This window comes from Carlito syrichta, unplaced genomic scaffold (genome assembly GCF_000164805.1).
Source record: "Carlito syrichta isolate Samal-C Ts95f unplaced genomic scaffold, Tarsius_syrichta-2.0.1 Scaffold91627, whole genome shotgun sequence".
Classification (NCBI taxonomy): Eukaryota; Metazoa; Chordata; class Mammalia; order Primates; family Tarsiidae; genus Carlito; species Carlito syrichta.
In genome coordinates this window covers 133858-153017 of record NW_007035723.1, presented here as the reverse complement: position 1 = coordinate 153017, position 19160 = coordinate 133858, and the positions used below count along the sequence as shown (strand labels likewise).

Here is a 19160-nt window from a genome sequence, read left to right as displayed (position 1 = left end):
GCCCGCGGGTTCGAGACCTCATCTCTACAATAAATCAAAAAATCAGCCGGGCGTGGTAGCGCGCGCCTATAGTTCCAGCTACTCGGAAGGCTGAGGCGGAAGGATCGCCGGAGCCCAGCAGGCTGCGGTGGCCGGGAGCGGCCCCTGCACTCCAGTCTGGGCGACAGAGTGAGACTCCAACTCAAAAAAGAAAAACTCTGTAAAATATCTTTTCTCCAAAGAAATCAAATTCCATTCACAAATGTTATTTTCACTTATCCTTTTAATACCATTGAGTCAGATATAACATGACCAAGAGTGATCATTGTTTCTGTCAATTCTCCATTAAAAGTCCTCGGAAGTTCCTTAGAAATACTTATTATCACCACTTTCCATGGTGAAGCATCAAGATGTGTCTGACTTACTCTGAAGTCACTCCCACTGCTACCACCCAATCACTCTTATCTCGGGGCTACAAAGTAACTAACTGCCCTTTTCTCACCTGTATTCCTGCATCTGTTTAAATGACACAAATTGAGAATACACAAGCTTACTCTCAACAGCACAGGCTCTTAATACGACAACTGTCCAGAACTTTCTAGCTGACAATGTGGCGTGTGTGTGTGTGTGTGTGTGTGTGTGTGTGTGTGTGTGGTTCCCCATCAGCTATTCTCTTTGCTCCTTCAGGCGACAACTCAGGTATGAGGGAAGAGGCTTACAGCAGTTGGGCAGAACATTCACTGGCTTAAAAGCCTCTGCCACACTGGAGTTGGTACCCCAGGTAGCAACTCCATAGACACAGTTTCCAGGGTGCCATAAGAAAATAAAATACTTCACTTTCAAAAAAAAAAAAGACTATTTTTATTCCAAAATTTTTCAAATATGAAAAGCTTCTTAAGATTTAAAAAATATTAAAAGTACAAAGGTTGGAAAGCAAGAAAACTGTCATTGTTTACAGATATTATAGCAATGAAAAAAGAATTTATAGTCAAATTATTAGAATGAGTAAGAGTTCATCAAGTTGGTTGAACAATATACAAAAACTAACTGCATGAACGGCAACAGAAGTTAGAAAGTGTATTTTTGGAAAGGTACTATTTACAATAGCAACAAAAAAATAAGATAATTTTTATACTCTACCAAAGATGTTTATGGAGAAAAAAAAATTTTTAACTTCACTGAATGCTACCAAACACATAATTAAATGGAGATATACCTTATTCGTAAATTGAAAGATTTAATAGCAAAAAGAATTTCTCTCTAAATTAATCTTTAAATTCACTGCAAGGCAAAGAACATGACAAACTAATTCTAAAACTAATATGAAACACCAAGACCAAAGAACAGCCAAGATCATTCTAGAAAAGAAAAAGGTCAAGAAAATCAAGTTATTAAATACGAAGATAATGACAGTCATGAAGACACAGTGGTATCAGTGAAAGAAAAAGTAACTTTCAACATCTCAAATCCTTCTCATGTCTTTTTTCTTAACTTTTAATTTTTTTATTTTTTAAAGATGTGGGGTACAATTCAGGATTAGGTCCACAAGTGTTCATTATGCAGGGACCCTTGTGGACGAGGTGTGCCCCACCTTCCCCAGGCAGATTCTCGCTATTGGCAATCCTACCTCCCCCTCGCCCCCAGTTTCCCGCTACTGCCAATCTTCTTCCCATCCATTTCTAAATCAATAAAGAAATCTCCCCTATGCTCCATAAAACACCTTCATGGTCTTCTTAGGCTTGCAAATTGGTTCCACTTATTATCTACATGTAAGGTCATGAAGGTAGTGGCCCAAATTCTCCCTGAACTGTGTCATTATTCTCCTCAGAGCGCACAGTTCGGCGTCCAAGCTATACCAAATGTTTCCCTACTCAAGATTTACACATTTCTTCACCAGGAACACCATGTAGAGTAACCAACAGATCAGCTGTCAACATGTGAACAAAATGACAGAATACACAAGTGTCCGTAGACAAACACTATTACTTAGATTTTTAAAGAGAATCTAAGGAAAAAAACTTGGGAAGTGACAGGAGACAGGAAGAAAAACATTCAAAGGTATGAACTAAAATTCTCTCATGATAACTATGATTATATATTCCAAATTATTAAGTCCTCTCATCCATAAAAGATGAGACAAAAATCATAAAATAATATATGATGATCAATATACCAAAATAATAAGTAAGATAATAAAGGAATTAAGTTTTAAATTATACATAATTATTTAGAAAATTTTATAAACTAGTTGTAATGGCTTAAAACACCATCAGTGACTTCCATGTCCAGAGCAATCTCAGAAGTTCTACACAGTGAAACAAAGAAAAGGTGGATGGGCAGGAAAGGAGATCACAGACATTCAGGTGCTCTCGGTTCCAGAGCATTGCTTTTATATCACAGCCGCCGTCTTCTCCCCCAGAAATCATAACAGTTAATGTGTATGTAGCATTCACAATTAGAGAAGTCTCTTAAGATCCATTAACTCATTTTATTCTTATGAAAACCTATAAAGATGGGTATAATTATGCACGCTCATCATTTAAACACTTAATTAAATTCTAGGTGAGCGAAATGGTCAAAACAGAAATGAGAGTGACCAAATACTATGTAGCAGATGTCACAACCAACCGACAAATGAACATAGTAAGTTGGAATCCGCAAAGCGATGGTGAAAGCCTGAAGGTGGGAAGAAAGTTTCGGATTTGCTAGACAGGCAACAGAACACCACCACAGGTTCCTGATGGTGGGAGTGAGAAGTGAGAGCAGTGTCTGAGAAAGATGATTCCAACCGCTGTGTGTAGGGTGAGTGGGGAAGGGACCTGAGCAGAGAGGAAACAGCCGCCACTGAGGTCCAGAAGCCCGTCCCACAGCTACCAGGGATGCTGACGTACGGAAACGTGAAGCAATAAAGACGCAGCTAGCTGCAAAAGCTACAAAGAAAATGGGAATATCCAAGAGCCATTTCTTATACATATATTTGGTTAGCCATTTTCACAACCTCTCCAATCACTACACTCAGCATGTGGAGATTTAATCAATGCACATAATACATCAATCTCCACAGACTGTCATAAGAATAAAGCGGGATCATGTATATTTAAAAATCATCTAATTGTAAGTGCTACATAAATATTAGCTGTTGCAATCTCTTGGGGAGAAGACCACCGTAATAGAACTGCTCTGGCCAAAAAGGAAGAAGACCTGAATTCAGATTCTGGTTCTGTTTCCATACATGGTACATTTAAAAGACCGTAAGCGGGTCGTTTAACCGCTCTGAGCAAGCATTTTTAACACGTAAAATGAGAGGGGGACACAACCTCTCATAAGGGCCTCCAGGAATAAACAGAACAATTCTTCATGAAATCCCCAACACAGTCTCTGACTCACGGTGGACAGCGAATGTGTGTTGCAGGGGGAGGGGGGAGAGCAGAAACGGGCCTCCTCTCGACTGTTGTAATTGAAGAGAAAGCCACAAGCATTTTCAGAAAACCATCACAGCCATGCCCTTCTCGGTGTTACTTAGTGAATTACTGCCCAGTAGGATTGCTGTGATGTCTTATTAATGCTCCACTTTAGACAATGCCTTCTTATGGGTAAGGCCAAGTCCACAGCAGCATAAAGAACACCAGTCAAAAGCTGTAGGGCCAATATGATTTTAAAAACAACAATAACAATTAGTGAAAGTGATTGGATTTAACACAGAAACAGACAGTGCATCATGGGGACCACTACCTTAGCTCATATCCACCGATTTGTGGTAGAGTTAAATCAAGTTTTTTTTAAATTACACAGACAACGTGCTCTATGAATTAATCTTACATACTTAACCCCCCAAAAAGTAGACAACTCTCGCCCAACCTAACCCTAAATGTGCGCATCCCCAGAGGAAACATGAGAAGGGAGCTAGGACGCTACATCCCTCACCCCCCCCCGCCTCGTGCCTCTCATCGTCCAAGACCTGGACGGGCTTTGTAGAACACGGCCCCTCATCATAAGTAAGCCACTGTACCCAGTGCTCAGACAAAGAAAACAGGAATCGGTTCTAGCACCGGCGGAAACTGGCTGTAGTAGACTTGATGAATAATTTACGTGCTATTTAAGAAACTTTCTGGAGTGATTTTGTCTCCATTTTTGCCTCACATGCTGACTTTAGAACCTAACCCCTGCTTAATGCCGTCTCTTCATCTTCTTAATCATACTAAGCATATTGGTGGTAGCCAAACAGGGAATTAGTCCAAACAGTTATTTGAGGGTAAAAAATTGCCTTAAAACAGTGAAAGCTTTCAGGAAGCTAAAATCAAGAATAAAAACAAAATCACTGAGGACTGGGTAAGGTAACAGAAAAAAGAGGGGCACAAAGTGCAAAACAGCTCTCCTGCATAGACCTTAGCTGTGAAATTGGTAACAATCACACTGGAGAGATCAGGAGGGTCTCAACAGTGTGGTTTTTCTCTTTCCCCTCGAAATATCCCTTTTCCTGAGTCAATATCATGAAATAACATTATAAAATCCTGGGCAGCCTATTTACTAAAATGTCTTTAACACAAGATTAACAATTTCTAACACTGGACTAACACAATTTAGGGGAAACAAATATTTTCACTTTCAAAGTGCAAACTTGTGTTTGCTTTGCACAACTGATAAACTATTTCCAAGTCACACATTTATGTATTTGTCCAACACCTGCTGCGCAGAATCTTTTCTGTTTGTATTCACTAAGTAACGAATGTCTTCACTTATCAACTGCTGAAATCCCCAATTACCAAGACTTCATAAACAGAGTTACAGACAAGCAATCATTTGAAACAGAAAAAGCTTTTAAAGAACATCCTTCGGAAACCTAGGGACAAACCCACTAAACATAATAGACAATATACAACCTATTGCTATCTTCTATGTCTAAAAGCTCCCTCCAAATCTCACTCACAGTGTTCAAATGTACCTTAATGATTGATTCCCAGAGCAAAGATTCATTTACCAAAGTAAAAACGATTGCCAAGCTATGTCTAGTGATTCTCTGGAGCAGTATACCAAGTACAGAGAAGAGCAGTTAAAAAACAAAAGGCCAACCACATAGCCCCATTTAAGAAAAGTCTCCTGACAAAAAGATAAGAAGTATACCTACATAGTTGATATAACAAATCCACCTCCTTCTCAGACATAATTTGATGGAATTTTTAATTTCATAATGTTATCTAGTTGCCTTCATTTCTAGATGAAATGTGGAAATCAAATCGTATTTGTATCAGTTTATCAGACTTAAGTGACCTGTTTACATGGAGTCATGGAGAGCAATACAACTTTGTTTCCTGGCTTGCTCGCTGCTTCCTTCCTGGTCCTGCAGCCCTTTACACATATACCTATTTGTTTTCACTGTAAGTACTTGACTCCTGCCCAGAAGGTATTGTAATCTCCAGGTCACACATGTAAACAACAGGCTAAGTACGGTGAAGGAACTTAACCAAAACCATCACCAAAGGCAGATTTCAAATTCATATATGACTACAAAGCTCCTTCCACAATGATGCACAGGTACTAAATAAACCAAACCTAACCAACTGCAGGTTCTCACTACAGCTATTTCGTAAGCAGCAAACAATTCTATCACAAGCAAATCTTAGGTAGAAGACATGATGTGGGTGAAAGCGTGGGGTCTGCTAGTGCCTTGACTCCCTCCCTGGAAGTACGAAAGTTCCCACTTTATGCGTCTTCACATAAGGCAGAGCCCACCTCCCTATGTAGAGCTCACAAGGTCATATCCTCATCCTTCCAGTTACCCTCCAGCATAACACGGATGCTTAACCTAGCCTCTTCCAATATGACATTCCCTCCAAGGCCCCAATGAAAGCTAGAGGCAGTAGGAAGTTGGGGCAGCAAAGGCAGACTTTTGGCAACAGGAAGCAGCAGCAACACCGAGTTTCCAAAGGCAGTGCCAGCAGCTATGCCATCAGTGGCCGAGCCTAGACTTCAGCAACGTGCGGCCACATTACTGTCATCAGAGGGGTCTATGTCAGGATTCTTAGTTGTGCCTTTTCTGTTACCTAGTCTTCCTTTTTCCTGTGTAAGGCTACAACCTTCCCATCAGTTCAGTACACTAATCAATATGCTTTCAACGACTCGCTTTTCAGCTTGAATCAGTCAGAATTGCCCTCTGTTACCTGCAATTAAAAACCCTGACGGAGGCAATCAGTACTAAGTAGTACTAAGCAAATATACTTTATACAATCTTTTTACCTTACTAGTTGATTGTTCTTTTAGATAATCTGCCACTATGGTCTTAAGTAACATTTACTTTATACATGGTAGTAGATTCCAACAACAACAAAATAACTTCAAATCAACTTTCTTTATCTTTTCAAAAGCAACACAAAAACACAATTATAATAACAACTATCTAAGGGTGATCTTCACTGAATTCAAAGTTAAGTTTTACTAATTAAAGTTTCTTACCTGTCAGGAATACCTAGCCTCTTGACACTTCTATAAACAGAAAGAGTATTTGCAACATGTCGGTAATTAAACCAGAATCGGGATGTACATACCTAAAGTATTAAAACAAAAATATGATTTGTATGCATCAAATAAGCACAGAGTTATATACTTTTCTTTAAGATATGCAGATGTCTATGTCATAATTCAGGCTTAGAAACAGCAAAGAACATTAAGAATTGTCAATAAAAACCAATCTCTAAAGAGGGGTCTTTCAGAACTGGTATTAAATTAAAAAGACCACTCAGCTTAAGAGAACACAAATCTTAGGAGAATTTAATCAAATACTGAGCCAACTTTGTTACTCTCAATCTCTGTTTCTATAACATTCCTATTTCTAAAAGATTAAATTCTTTAGAAAAATCAAAAGACTGTCTACAATCTCTTCACAGAATAGGAATAAAATTAGCTACATTGGCTTAAAAACTATTCATTTCTGTCTAGATCTCTTCTTCGTTGTGAGGCTACAACATAACTCACAGAACAATTTTATATACACGTGAAAGAATGCATTATAAAGAAGCTACTAAGCTGAACAAAAAACTAGAAACACTTCAACCATGCTTCACACTTAGAAAAAGATTTCTAAAAATTACAGCAAAGGTGCAAGGGAAATCGAACTCCATGCTTCAAAGACAGTGCTCCTGTGAATCCATACTCAGGGAGGCCAACAGAGCCCGGGCCTGGTGGGTACCATGTCCACCGGGCACACGCCTGCCTCTCACCACATGCCAAGCTTATGCCAAGCCAGGCGCTCTTGCCCTTGCCAAACAGAACGGAACTGCACAGGCTTTTTTTAAATTAAAATACGTTTCTACCTGGAATGCAATAAGGAAAAGACTAAAAATTTTGACTACATAAAACTGTAAAACTCCGTATCTCAAAAATACCATAAGCTTGATATAATATTACAGGAGCTGATTTTCATACATTATAACTCAGTAAGAAAAATGAACAATCTAATTTTTTTAAATAAGGAAAAGTTAAGAACAAGCATGTCATAACGAAAAGTATTAAAAATAGACAATGAAACTCTTAAAGATAACCACTCAACTTTTAAAAAATACAAGCCAGACTGATGAGCACAAAAACGTCTGACGACTCTCAGTATTGGCAAAGGGGTGGGGAAGTTCTAGAGCTTACTGGTGGGAGGGTGAAGGTAATCCTTCCAGGAGAGAAACCTGCAGCACAAAGCCAAGTTCCAAAACGTGCGTATCGTCTGCGTTAGCTCATACAAGTATGCAAAAATACGTACTCCAGACTTTCATTATAACATGGCCTGTATTAGCAAAAATCAAAACCAAAAGCTAGAAGCCAGATCACTGCCTATAAGTAGTAAGAAATCTGTAGGTTCCCTAATTTGAAACAAAAATAGTTTAAAACAATTTATATCTGAATTAGTCACAATAAAAGTCAATATTTTCAGTACATCCACAAGAGGCTATTTTTTTGTATCTATTATATTATTCAATGAGCATAAACCTAAGAACCACCCTCATTTTCACCAATTTTCTAGAAAACTAAGGTGGAAAAACCAAAGGTCTAGGAAATACCAACTCAGTATAAATTATCACATATTTACTGAGTGAAATACCAGAAATAAAAATAAAAAAGCAGGGTCTGAAAGGGCATGTGGTGTGACCCATCAGTCTCCAAGAGTGGGGAGGAACAAACACCAATGTGACAACTCTCCTGGGAAATTTCTGAAATTACATACAAGAAGCTGGCAAGAGTGATTGTCATTAGAGAATACAGAGAAGGGTCACAGAGAGATGCAATAACTTCGTGTATACCCTTCCTCACTGCACTTTTTTAACCATGAGTATGAATTATCTTTATAATTTTTTTAAACAATTAAACAGAGGCAAAAATGTTATCCAAAGCAGATCGCTGGACTAAAATGGAATCCAGTTTTTCTTCCATCGCCCTCTAGTGGCCAGAGTCTCCTCAATCATTTTACAAGAGCAAAGGGATCACCTGGTCAAGGCTAAGGACAAGTTCGTTCACACTGGAGGGAAAACCTAGATTTTTTTTTAAGTGAACAATATAACTCTGAAGGAAATACATTTTCAGTATCATCGACAAGATCTGGCCAGATTTCACAATTTTCCTTTTAAGAAAGTAGAATTGGCCAGGCACGGTGGCTCAACCCTATAATCCCAGCACTTGAGGAGGCCGAGGCAAGAGGATTGCCTGAGCCCACGGGTTCGAGACCAGCCTGGGCAACATGGCAAGACCTCATCTCTCCAATAAATCAAAAAAATTAGCCAGGCATGGTGGCGCACAACTGTAGTTCCAGCTACTTGGAAGGCTGAGGCGGAAGGATCCATTGAGCCCAGCAGGTCGAGGCTGCGGTGGCCAGGAGCATGCCACTGCACTCCAGTCTAGGCAACAGCGAGACTCCAACTCAAAAAAAAAAGTAAGTACAACTTAATCAAGTTTCACTACTCTAACTTAATAGATAAAACTGCAGTTGTGATGAAATGCTCGGTAACGTCCCTTTTTCGCCCTCTGTGTTTTCATCTGAAGCCCAGGTTCCTGAGACTGGAGAGGGTCTTGGGTAGAGGAAGGCTTTCATGGGTTAGTGAAGCCGGCAGGCTCTTGGTTCTGAAGGATGACATTGGGCACCTGGTAATCTGTACACGGGCAGTTATTCCCTCTTCTAAGAATTCCTCATAAAGAAAACAATCTTAGAAAAGCCACAGCTTCCTGCAGAACAAGGTGATCCTCTCAAATTGGTGGATCACTCTGGCTCCTGACAGTCTTTCTCACTATTAAGGAGTCTCTGAAAATCTCTCTCCTTATCTTGAGCTGCTTTTGTCCAATTCTTTCAGAAAATGTCCTGTGAGGGTAGCATGGAGAAGGTATTCTTTCTCAGAGAACAAGAAAATGAGTCATGAACCCACGTCATAGTGTTCTAATTAATCACAACACTATTACATTTAAATCAAATATGTATAGCAACTGCAGTCACTCTATTTGCTTCTAGCAAAATGTAGATAATTATATGTTGTATGAAATGGTTCTCTATAATAAACTAATAAGGCCTCACACATTCAGACAACCCGCCTCTAGCCTTATAAAAGTGTATCACAGGCCAGGCTCAGTGGCTCAGCCTGTCATTCCAGCACTTTGGGAGGCCGAGGCAAGTGGATTGCCAGAGCCCGAGGGTTCAAGACCAGCCTGGGCAACTTGGAGAGACCTCATCTCTACAATGAATAAAAAATGAACTGGGTGTGGTAGCGTGCACCTGTAGTTCTGCCTACTTGGAAGGCTGAGGCAGAAGGATCACTGGAGCCCAGCAGGTGGATGCTGGGGTGGCCGTGAGTGTGCCACTGCGCTCCACCCAAAATGTCTCACAGTTGTTCCCAGCACCCACACCCTTTACATTCCCACTCTCTCTTTACTACCTGTGTTCCCCAGTTTCCCTCCTTTTCCAAGATGTAGTCCTGGCTTTGAGACGCTTACATTCTCAGCTCTCTCGCTTTTTCACAAAAACCAGCTTCCCTTCTTGCTTCTCTGAACCCATTCTTTATTTCCTCAGCATTTTTTCCAGTCAATCCTTAGGCACTTTTTTTCATGAAGGCAAAATTATTGTCTTCTAATCATGAAAAATGTCATTAAATGAAACCTCCCAAGTGAAATCACTATCCAAATATTTTCCAAGCACAGAAAAATAAAAATGATTACATGTATTCTATTTGGGGAACTCAAAATACAAATCTATAAATCCAGAAAAATGAAAGATGATAATTCACAATAAGGCGAGTAGGGGAAAGCAGAAGAAAAAACAGGCCAATAAGCAAACCTTACTAAGAATCAGAACCACACAAATTAAAACAAAATTTACTTTGCTGTCCAGTAGTCAAAAAGAAAAGACAAGTTAATAATACATAGTTTACTTGGATTTAGAAAAAGAGGCAAAGCCTTTCTGAAGGGCTATGATGCTCCATAAAACCTTGTATTCTTATGTCTAGGAATTTACCCTAAAGAGAAAATCAGTCAGGTTCACAAGTTCACAAAGACGTAAATAAAGATGGTCAACACAGCCCTGTTTGCTGTAATGAAAAACTTGAAAACAAAATGCCCATGAACTGAAGATTATGGTACAATCATAAAATTAAAAATTAAAAAAAAAGCCGGGCTCGGTGGCTCAGCCTGTAATCCTGCGCCTTTGGGAGGCTGAGGTGAGTGGACTGCCTGAGCCCGCGGGTTCGAGACCTGCCTGGGCAACTTGGAGAGACCTCACCTTTACAATAAATCAAAATGAGCCGGGCGTGGTAGCGCGCGCCTGTAGTTCTAGCTACTTGGACAGCTGAGGCGGAAGGATCGCCGGAGCCCAGCAGGCCGAGGCTGCGGTGACCAGGAGCAGCCACTGCACTCCAGTCTGGGTGACAGAGTGAGACTCCAAAACAAAACAAAACAAAAATTTTTAAAAAGCCAGCTGGAAAAGATTATACATCTCCATACCCACTGGCAGGGAAAGATCCCAAAGCTACGCTAAGGGACTACAAAATGACAGGAATGATTCCAGTTATGTAAAATCATGTATCTCTATATCTTCATGCTGGATGGAGAGGGCTAGAGAGACACTCACCAAAATACTGATGCTGGAATGTAGGACTTAAAGACTTAAAGACATTTTCCCTGTCCTTTTTTTTTTTTTAATGGAGGTGAAATGCATATAACAAAAAATTAGTCTGTCCTCTTTTAAACTTTTCTGTATCATTTGAATTTTCTACAATGGTCATTTATTATTTTTGTAAAAGAAAAAACTGAAAAAATAAAAATAAGTAGAGAGTATAAATTAATATTACAGATTAAAAATACTAGTTTTCAGCACTAAAACAATTCTACCTTTTATTAAATATGTATAACAGCTGTAATCACTCTATTTGCTTCTAGCAAACTGTAGATAATTACATGCTCGTATGAAATGATTCTCAATGAGCTTATAAGGCCTCAAACATTCAGCTACTCTACCTCTGACCTTAGGAATGGTTTAACAGTAGCACTCCTAATTTATTCTTATATTTGCTACAGATCAACATTTGACATATATATTGAAGGCAAAGAATATTACTTGAATACTATTAGTGGTCAAGTTAAAATATAGCCAAATCAAAATAAGGAATTTTTGTTATATTTGAAAATAAGTTTTATTTTCAAAAATCTGATTCACACAAAATTTCTCAGACACATGTCTAGTGTGAACAGCAAGGTATACCTTTACAGAATGTACTTACCAGAACAGCCCAGTTGTTTGTATGGCCACTTCTAAAGAATTGTTCTGCTTGGTCCTATCAGACAAAATAAAAGCAAAATGATTAGAAGAAAAAGCCACAGTTTCCCAGAATAAAGACTGATAAAGGACAATTCAGACCCATGGTGTTTTTACAGTGTAATCACAGTCATCTGACACAAGTTTATGAAGATTCCAGTATTTGACCTTATGGACAAAATGAAAAATCAAAAGAGCTTATGGCTTAAGATAGTATAAGGAAAAAAGTCCTAATCTGGAAGTCTGGAGCTTTGGGCTTGGTCTTGGCTTAAACACTGATTAAGCGGAGTAACCTTGATTAAGGTACTCAACTTCCTTGAGACTGCTTCTTTATATGCAAAATAGAAACAATGCCACCCCTATATCGCAGTGCTATCTGAGGACTGTAAAAATGCATAAGAGCTTCTGCTTTAAAATGTATTCAGCGTTACACAAATAAAAGTGTATCATATAACTCACAACTTACTATTTCCCATACCCTGAGAATTATTTTAAAGGTAGAAAGTGTACACAATAGAGAACATAAAATGTTTGTCCAGCAAATTTAACAAAGCTATCATTTAGAATTACTACCTCATTCCACCATTTGCCATGCCATGATTTATTTTCTATATTGTGTTTATCATCTTCTTACATTATATATCATTAACTTACCAATTATGCTTATTATTAATGATCTGTCTTTGCCCAATAGAATGTAAGCTCCGGTAGGGCAGACACTTCCATCAGTTATATTCACTGATGTATCCCAAGTAAGTCTGTCACACAACAGATTCTAAATGAACATTTTTTTGAATAATGATTACATGGCCCAAATGCCCCTACTGGCAGTGAACAAAGCAAGAGTCTCCCACAGAAAACTGAAATGACATGGATGACGGGTTCAAAATAAGGTAAGTGGTCTCATCACATAGAGGCTGTACTCCAAAGCTATAACTTCCAAAATCTCCTTTTAGGCCAAGCTCAGATAATCCCTCTATGGAAGTGGTCACTCTCTGCAATAAGAACGCAAGATGAAAATGCCTATGCCAAGCAATTTCTCAACATCTCAAAGATGAATATTTCACTTTCAGTAATATCATATAGGAAGGAAGTTTTTATCCTATGAGCTTCTTGTGAGAAATAACATAATCTCCCTATGTCCTCAATTAAAACACAATTATCACCCCTTAAACTTATCACAGACATCTTTTTTAGCCCTTAAATTATCTAATAGTCATTTCTGTTGCTTCTCTAAACTCTCTGAATTATGCCATCTCACTATTTAATATTGTCACAATATTAAACATTAAAGATCTAACAAATATGCACAAACATCCATAAAAACTGCTGAATTCAAACATCTTATCTCAAACGCAACCAGGTCTTTCTCATATGCTTATTTCCCATTCAAGACTTATGTCACGTCTTGATTCCACACATAACAGTTAACATTCTTCCCATTAACATTTCATTCAGCATCCTACCATGTGCCAGGAGCTTCCGTTAACATTTCACTCAACATCCATTCCTACCGTGTGCTGGTACTCCCCGTTAACATCTCACTCAAAATCCACTCCTACCATGTGCTGAGTACTATATTTGAACTAACCAATGTATGTGAGCAAACACATCCTTCAGCATTCTATTCTGCCATGTACCATTTCACTAACCTGCTAAAGTAAGTCTGATTTAAACTTGCTATCTTGAGACATTAAAAACTTCTAGCACCATCCTGACATGAATTGATTATATATTAAACATATAATGAACATGATTTTGATTTTATATTAAAATAATAGTGGATTTAAACCATACTGACTTCCAATCTACTCCCAAACATTACAAATGACTACACCAGTCAGAATGTCTGGGTTCAAATCTGGCTCTGTTAGTTACTAGCTATATAAAAAAGTTGCTTAATTTCTCTGTGCCTCCATATTCCCATGTATAAAGTGACACTAATATTCTCTGACTCACAGAATGTAGTAATTACTGGAACATAGGGATTGCCTAACAAATGTTAGCAGTGTTAATTTTTGGCTAACAAGAATATGAATTTCGCTCCCCTGTGTGTGTGTGTGTGTGTGTGTGTGTGTGTGTGTGTGAATTACATGCTGCCTAGAAGAAACCCACTTCACCTATAAAAACACAGACTGAAAGTGAAGGGATGAAAAATGATACACAAAGGAAAAATAAGCAGGGGCAGCTACATTTGTATCAGCTAAAATAAACTTTAAGTCAAAAACTGCAGAAAGAGGCAAAAAAAGGGTCACTACATAATAATGGTATCAATTCAGCAAGAGAATATAACAGTTCTAAATATGTATGCACCCCACACTGGAGCACCCAGATATATAAAGCAAATATTAGATACAAAGGAAGAGGCAGATCACAACACAAAAATAGCTGGGGACTGCAACAGACCGCTCATCTTAACAGAAAAACCAGCAAAGACACATCAAATTTAAACAGCACTATACTGTACCAATCCGTGGCCTTTTAGGAACCAGGTCACACAGCAGGAGAGCGAGCAAAGCTTCATCTGTATTTACAGCCGCTCCCCGTCACTTGCATGACCACCTGAGCTCCATTTTCTGTCACAACAGTGGCGGCACTAGATTCTCATAGGAGCACAGACTCTATTGTGAACTGCACACGTGAACTGCACTTCCTTATGAGAATCTAATGCCTGATGATCTGAGGTAGAACCCAGGAGGTGAAGCTAGTGCTGGGAATGACTGCAAATACAGAAGAACATTAGCAGTGAGGTTTGACTGCACAGAGACCATAATAAATCAGTTGCTTGTGGGCTCATATCAAAACCCTATCAATGAGTGACAAGTGAGTGGATGTACTTCAATTGTACAGCTACATCTGGTGACAGGCTTTAAGTCAGAATCCAATACTTATTTTCATCCATGCATGGCCTGCCCATTATCTTATTTACCACTTCCATACACACCTCTTTTTATTTTTGGTGAGTTGTATAATTATTTCATTATATATTACAATGTAATTATAGAAATACAGTGCACAATAAATGCTCTGCGCTTGAATCATCCCAAGACCACCCTTCCACCAGTCCATGGAAGAACTGTCTTCCACGAAACTAGTCCCTGATGCTAAAAAGGTTGGGAACTGCTATGCTAGGCCACATAGTCTCAACAAATGTTTAAATAACAAAATCATATCAAGAACCTTTTCTAACCACAACAAAATAAAACTAAAAAACAATTAACTAGAGAAACTTTGGAAGCTATTCAAAGACATGGAAATTACACAACATGCTTCTGAATGACCAATAAATCAAGAGGAAAAAAAAAAAAGAATTTGAAAATCTTTTTTTTTTCCACCCAGTTTTATTCAGTTATACTTAACAAATAAAAATTGTACATATTTAAGTTCACAATGTGATATTTTGATATACAGTATGAAATGATTACCACAATAATGCTCATCAACGTATCTATTAACCCCAAATAGCTATTATTTTTTGTGGCAAGAGCAATGAAGATTAATTCTCTTAGCAAATTTCAAGTATACAATACAGTATTATTAACCATAATCACCATGCTGGGCATTAGACCTCCAAAACATATTTATCCTGCATAACTGACACTTTGAACCCTTTGACAAACATCTCCACATTTCCCCCTTGAAAATCTCTTGCAAATAAAAATAGAAATACAACATACCAAAGCCCTGGAAGGACATTCTCTAACAATAGATGTCTATATCAAAAAACCCCAAAATAGCCAAGTGATGCACCTCAAGGAGATCAAGCAGCAAGAACAAACCAACCTGGCCTATCCTCCCACTGGATGTACATCCAGAGGATGAAGGCAAGTATGTCAGAGAGATGTTTGCACCTCATGCTGGCTGCAGTACGACTTACGCTACCAAGTCATGCAACTGACCTGTGTCCACCAACAGATGAACGAAGCCCACATGGCGGACACACACAATGGAGGGCTGTTCAACCACAAGAAGGAAATCCTGTCACTTGCAGCAACACGAACATTACGCTGAGTGGAATAAGCACAGAAAGATAAATACCACATCTTCGCACTCCTATGCGGAGGTTTAAAAAGCGGATCTCATAGAAATAGTAGAATAGTGGCTATTATAGCTGATGTCATCTAGCCCTTGAGGGTAACTATAGGAAACAATATTTTACTGTATTTTTCCCAAATAGCTAGAACTCTCTTCCAACATTCTGAATGTTACCAACGCGAAGAAGTAACAAAGGTTTCAAGTGATGGCTATGCTTATTACTCTGATTTAATCATTGCACATTGTATACATACCACACTGTAACTCATAAATATGTATAATCATTGTGTCATTTAAAATACTTATATTAAAAGAGTCAGAGACATTGTTTAAAGTGAAGGCAACATTGGTCAGAATGTAAAGCATCTATTTCTGAAGACTTGTGAAATATCCTGAACGGATTTTAGTTTCGAATACAGAGGTACATGACCCTCAAGAAGGTCAATATTCACTAGAGAGGAGGAAAGACAATTTCCGATAGAAGGAATGTGAGCCCTAATGGCAAAAGGGAGCTTAAAGGTTTGGAGAACCTGAAAGATTAGCATAATTAGAAGTCTGAGAATGAAAGAGAAAAAACTGGATGTGTAGTAAGGGGCCAATGTATGCAGGGCTTGGTTTGTGTGTTCATTCTTTACCTTTAGAGCTACATTAAGGTGAACATGAGTGACATGGTCAGATTTGCATTTTTAGAAAGTTACTCTGGTTGCAGCTTGGAGAACAGAAGGGAAGGAAAAAAGAATGTTTCAAGGCAAATTGGCTAGGGAACTCTTGCTCCCATCTAGTCTAAGTGAGAGATGATGGAATAACAGATACTACAGAGCATGCAGGGGTTGTTGTAAATGATTAGACATGAGTGCAATCTAGGTGTACAAATGGCAACAGTAAAGGAAAGGTAATAGAGAAAGGTTCTACAGAGGTTGTGGTTTTACTGCCTCTTAGTAAATGAACAAAGGAAACAGAACACATAAAACACGTTAAGGTGAAAAAGTACAGCAATTATATAAAAAAGAGTAATGATATCCAAAATGAAATATGCAAGATAATCCACTGGAATAAAGAAGAAAAATAGTAGAACTTCTATTGATTCATATTATCTTGAAAATATGCTATATTAACATTGAATACATAGATTAACAGTAACTCATGGATATATACAAAGTCCATGCTTGGTATTTTTTTGTGTGTCAGTAGCAAGGTCAAGGCTTTGGAGGCAGTGGGAAGAAGAGGCTTCCAGTATGGAAGACTGAAAAAGTAGGCAAGGACCAGATCATAACACTTAGACCTTATTCTTTATGCAATGGAGAAACATTTAAAAGATTTAACCAGAAGAATAACCTGATCAGGCTTACATTGTATGACGCCTACCTAGCATCAAGGGAGTGTGGAAGCCAAGGGGAAGCAAGATAAAGTAATTGAAAGAGTCCAGGCAAGAAATGATCACGGCCTGATCTAAGCCAGTGAAACTGGAAAGGTGAAAGCAATTTTAAGAATTCCAATCACAGAATTCAGTGACAATTAGTAAGTGGGATAAAGAGAGGTGTTTATGACAACTCCTCAATTTCTAGCTTAGGGGCATTTCTAGGTTAAGAAATGCAGGAGAAAAGGGGTGCTTGGTCTTTCAGGGTGTTTTTAAAAGGAGGTGGAATAAGCAGAAGAGGAAACTTTGGACACGTTTGTTTGTTTGTTTGTTTGTGTCGGAGTCTCACTCCGTCGCCCACGCTGGAGTGCAGTGGCATGCTCACGGTCACCGCAGCCTCGACCTGCTGGGCTCAGGTGATCCTTTCGCCTCAGCCTTCCAGGTAGCTGGGACTACAGGCATGCGCCACCACGCCCGGCTAATTTTTTACTGTATTGTAAAGATGAGACCTCCCCAAGTTGCCCAGGCTGCTATCCCCGGCCCTTAGCCAGCTGCCTATGCAGGCCTGAAAATGATGCTAGACATTGAGGCTGTGGAACTGGACTGAGAAATCCTCAGAGCACAGAGGATAGTACAAGTCTTAGAGAGTGCCAGAACGTCCTGTGGCCGCCAAAAAGGGGGGGCGGACAGGGGCAGCCCAGGATGGAACACCGTGGCCATCGGACTCTACCAAAGGCGAGGGCTGCAGGTCGGCGGCAGGAACTCCCGACCAGGAATGTCGCCAGCCTCTCGCCCGTAGGTCCCCCGCGACACCCGCACACACGTAGGCGCAAAGGCTCCGGGCCTCCTCTGTCTCCCAGGACCGGGATCTTTCCGTGTATCACGTCGAAAGCCGAAGCAGATCCCCGCTGCCCGACCCGGGGCCCGGGGACCCCCTCCCCGCGGCCCAGCCTCCAGGGCCTGACTGCCTCCGGGCTTCCCCCAGCTGCGAGCAGCTGACGTCCGCCGGGCGCTCGCCGCCCCGGCACAGCGGCCTCCCGCGGCCCTGTGGTCAAAAGAGCCTGGCTCCTACCTCGACGCCAGCAGCGGCCAAGCCGCCGAAGGACAAGAGCAACAAGGCCGCCGGTGCAGCCGCAGCCCGGTCGAAGCGGCGGGCGGCGGCCATGTTTGCCGGCTTCAGACTTCCCGCACCTGGAGGGGCGGGGCGAGTGCCGTCAAGCAGCGCGGCCGGGCCGGGTGTGCTTCGCTCTTTGCGACGCCGTCGCGCCGGCTCGACTCCGCCCCCTCGCCCCTCGCCCGTAGACCGCGCTCCGTCCCGCCTGGAGTTTCCACGTAGCTGGGGCGACCCCGGTGCGGTGTGCTTGACCCTTTGTCTTTCCGTGCATTTTTAGTTTTTGTGTTGTAAAACAGGTCTAACATTTAAAAAGGAAAAATGGAAAGGTGAGGGGGGGGGGAAAAAGCTGTCATCCCATAAAGTTTAAAAAGCTTCTTCCCTTTTTCATGTCCTTGTTTGCTTGGCGTAGTGCCGGGTATGGTGGGAAGAAAAGATAATCAATTGGATAAGCTTCCAGTGGGAATATGGGTGGGTGCTGCCACTCAGAGCCTTGGCGTCTGTGACATAATAAAAGGATGAATATAGGCAACTTGGTTCAATTGTGTTTCTTCAGTATCTTTGGGGTGCTCGGAGCTAAAAACCTGTCTCAGAGAGACAAAGATCCATGTAACATGTGTTCCACCATGCTCTTTATAATGGTCATTCCATTTTAAATTCTGCCTTTCATCTATTACGACATAATAGTTTCCATGCTGCTTTATAATTCTCAAATTTTGGCACTTAATGGTACCATGAAATTCCAGCCATTGTGGATGGCTGGGCCGATGGCTGGGGCCAAGGAAATGGTCCCGCCATGGGACAACGCAGAGTTTTAAATATTTGCTTTGTGCCTTTGCCTTTTAACATCTGTTAATTTTATTTATTTATTTATTTTGAGTGGGAGTCTCACTCCGTGGGCCAGGCTG

At 40.1% G+C, this 19160-nt stretch overlaps 1 protein-coding gene across 3 annotated transcripts in view; it reads right to left on the bottom strand.

The window, feature by feature from the left end:
* Positions 1–18345, bottom strand: part of PIGK (phosphatidylinositol glycan anchor biosynthesis class K) — a 104016-nt gene extending 85671 nt beyond the window's left edge. The window contains exons 1-3 of one of the 3 annotated variants that reach the window (XM_008059692.1): positions 18214–18345; positions 11715–11768; positions 6430–6521 (exon numbers count right to left, since the gene is read on the bottom strand). In XM_008059692.1, the coding sequence (XP_008057883.1) occupies positions 6430–6521; positions 11715–11768; positions 18214–18306 (239 nt within the window). In that variant the 5' untranslated portion in view covers positions 18307–18345. Of the gene's footprint in view, positions 1–6429; positions 6522–11714; positions 11769–15648; positions 15708–18213 lie in introns of those variants that run through there. The other 2 variants (XM_021713107.1, XM_021713109.1) reach the window with 2 other exon arrangements.
* Positions 18346–19160: the final 815 nt, after the last annotated feature.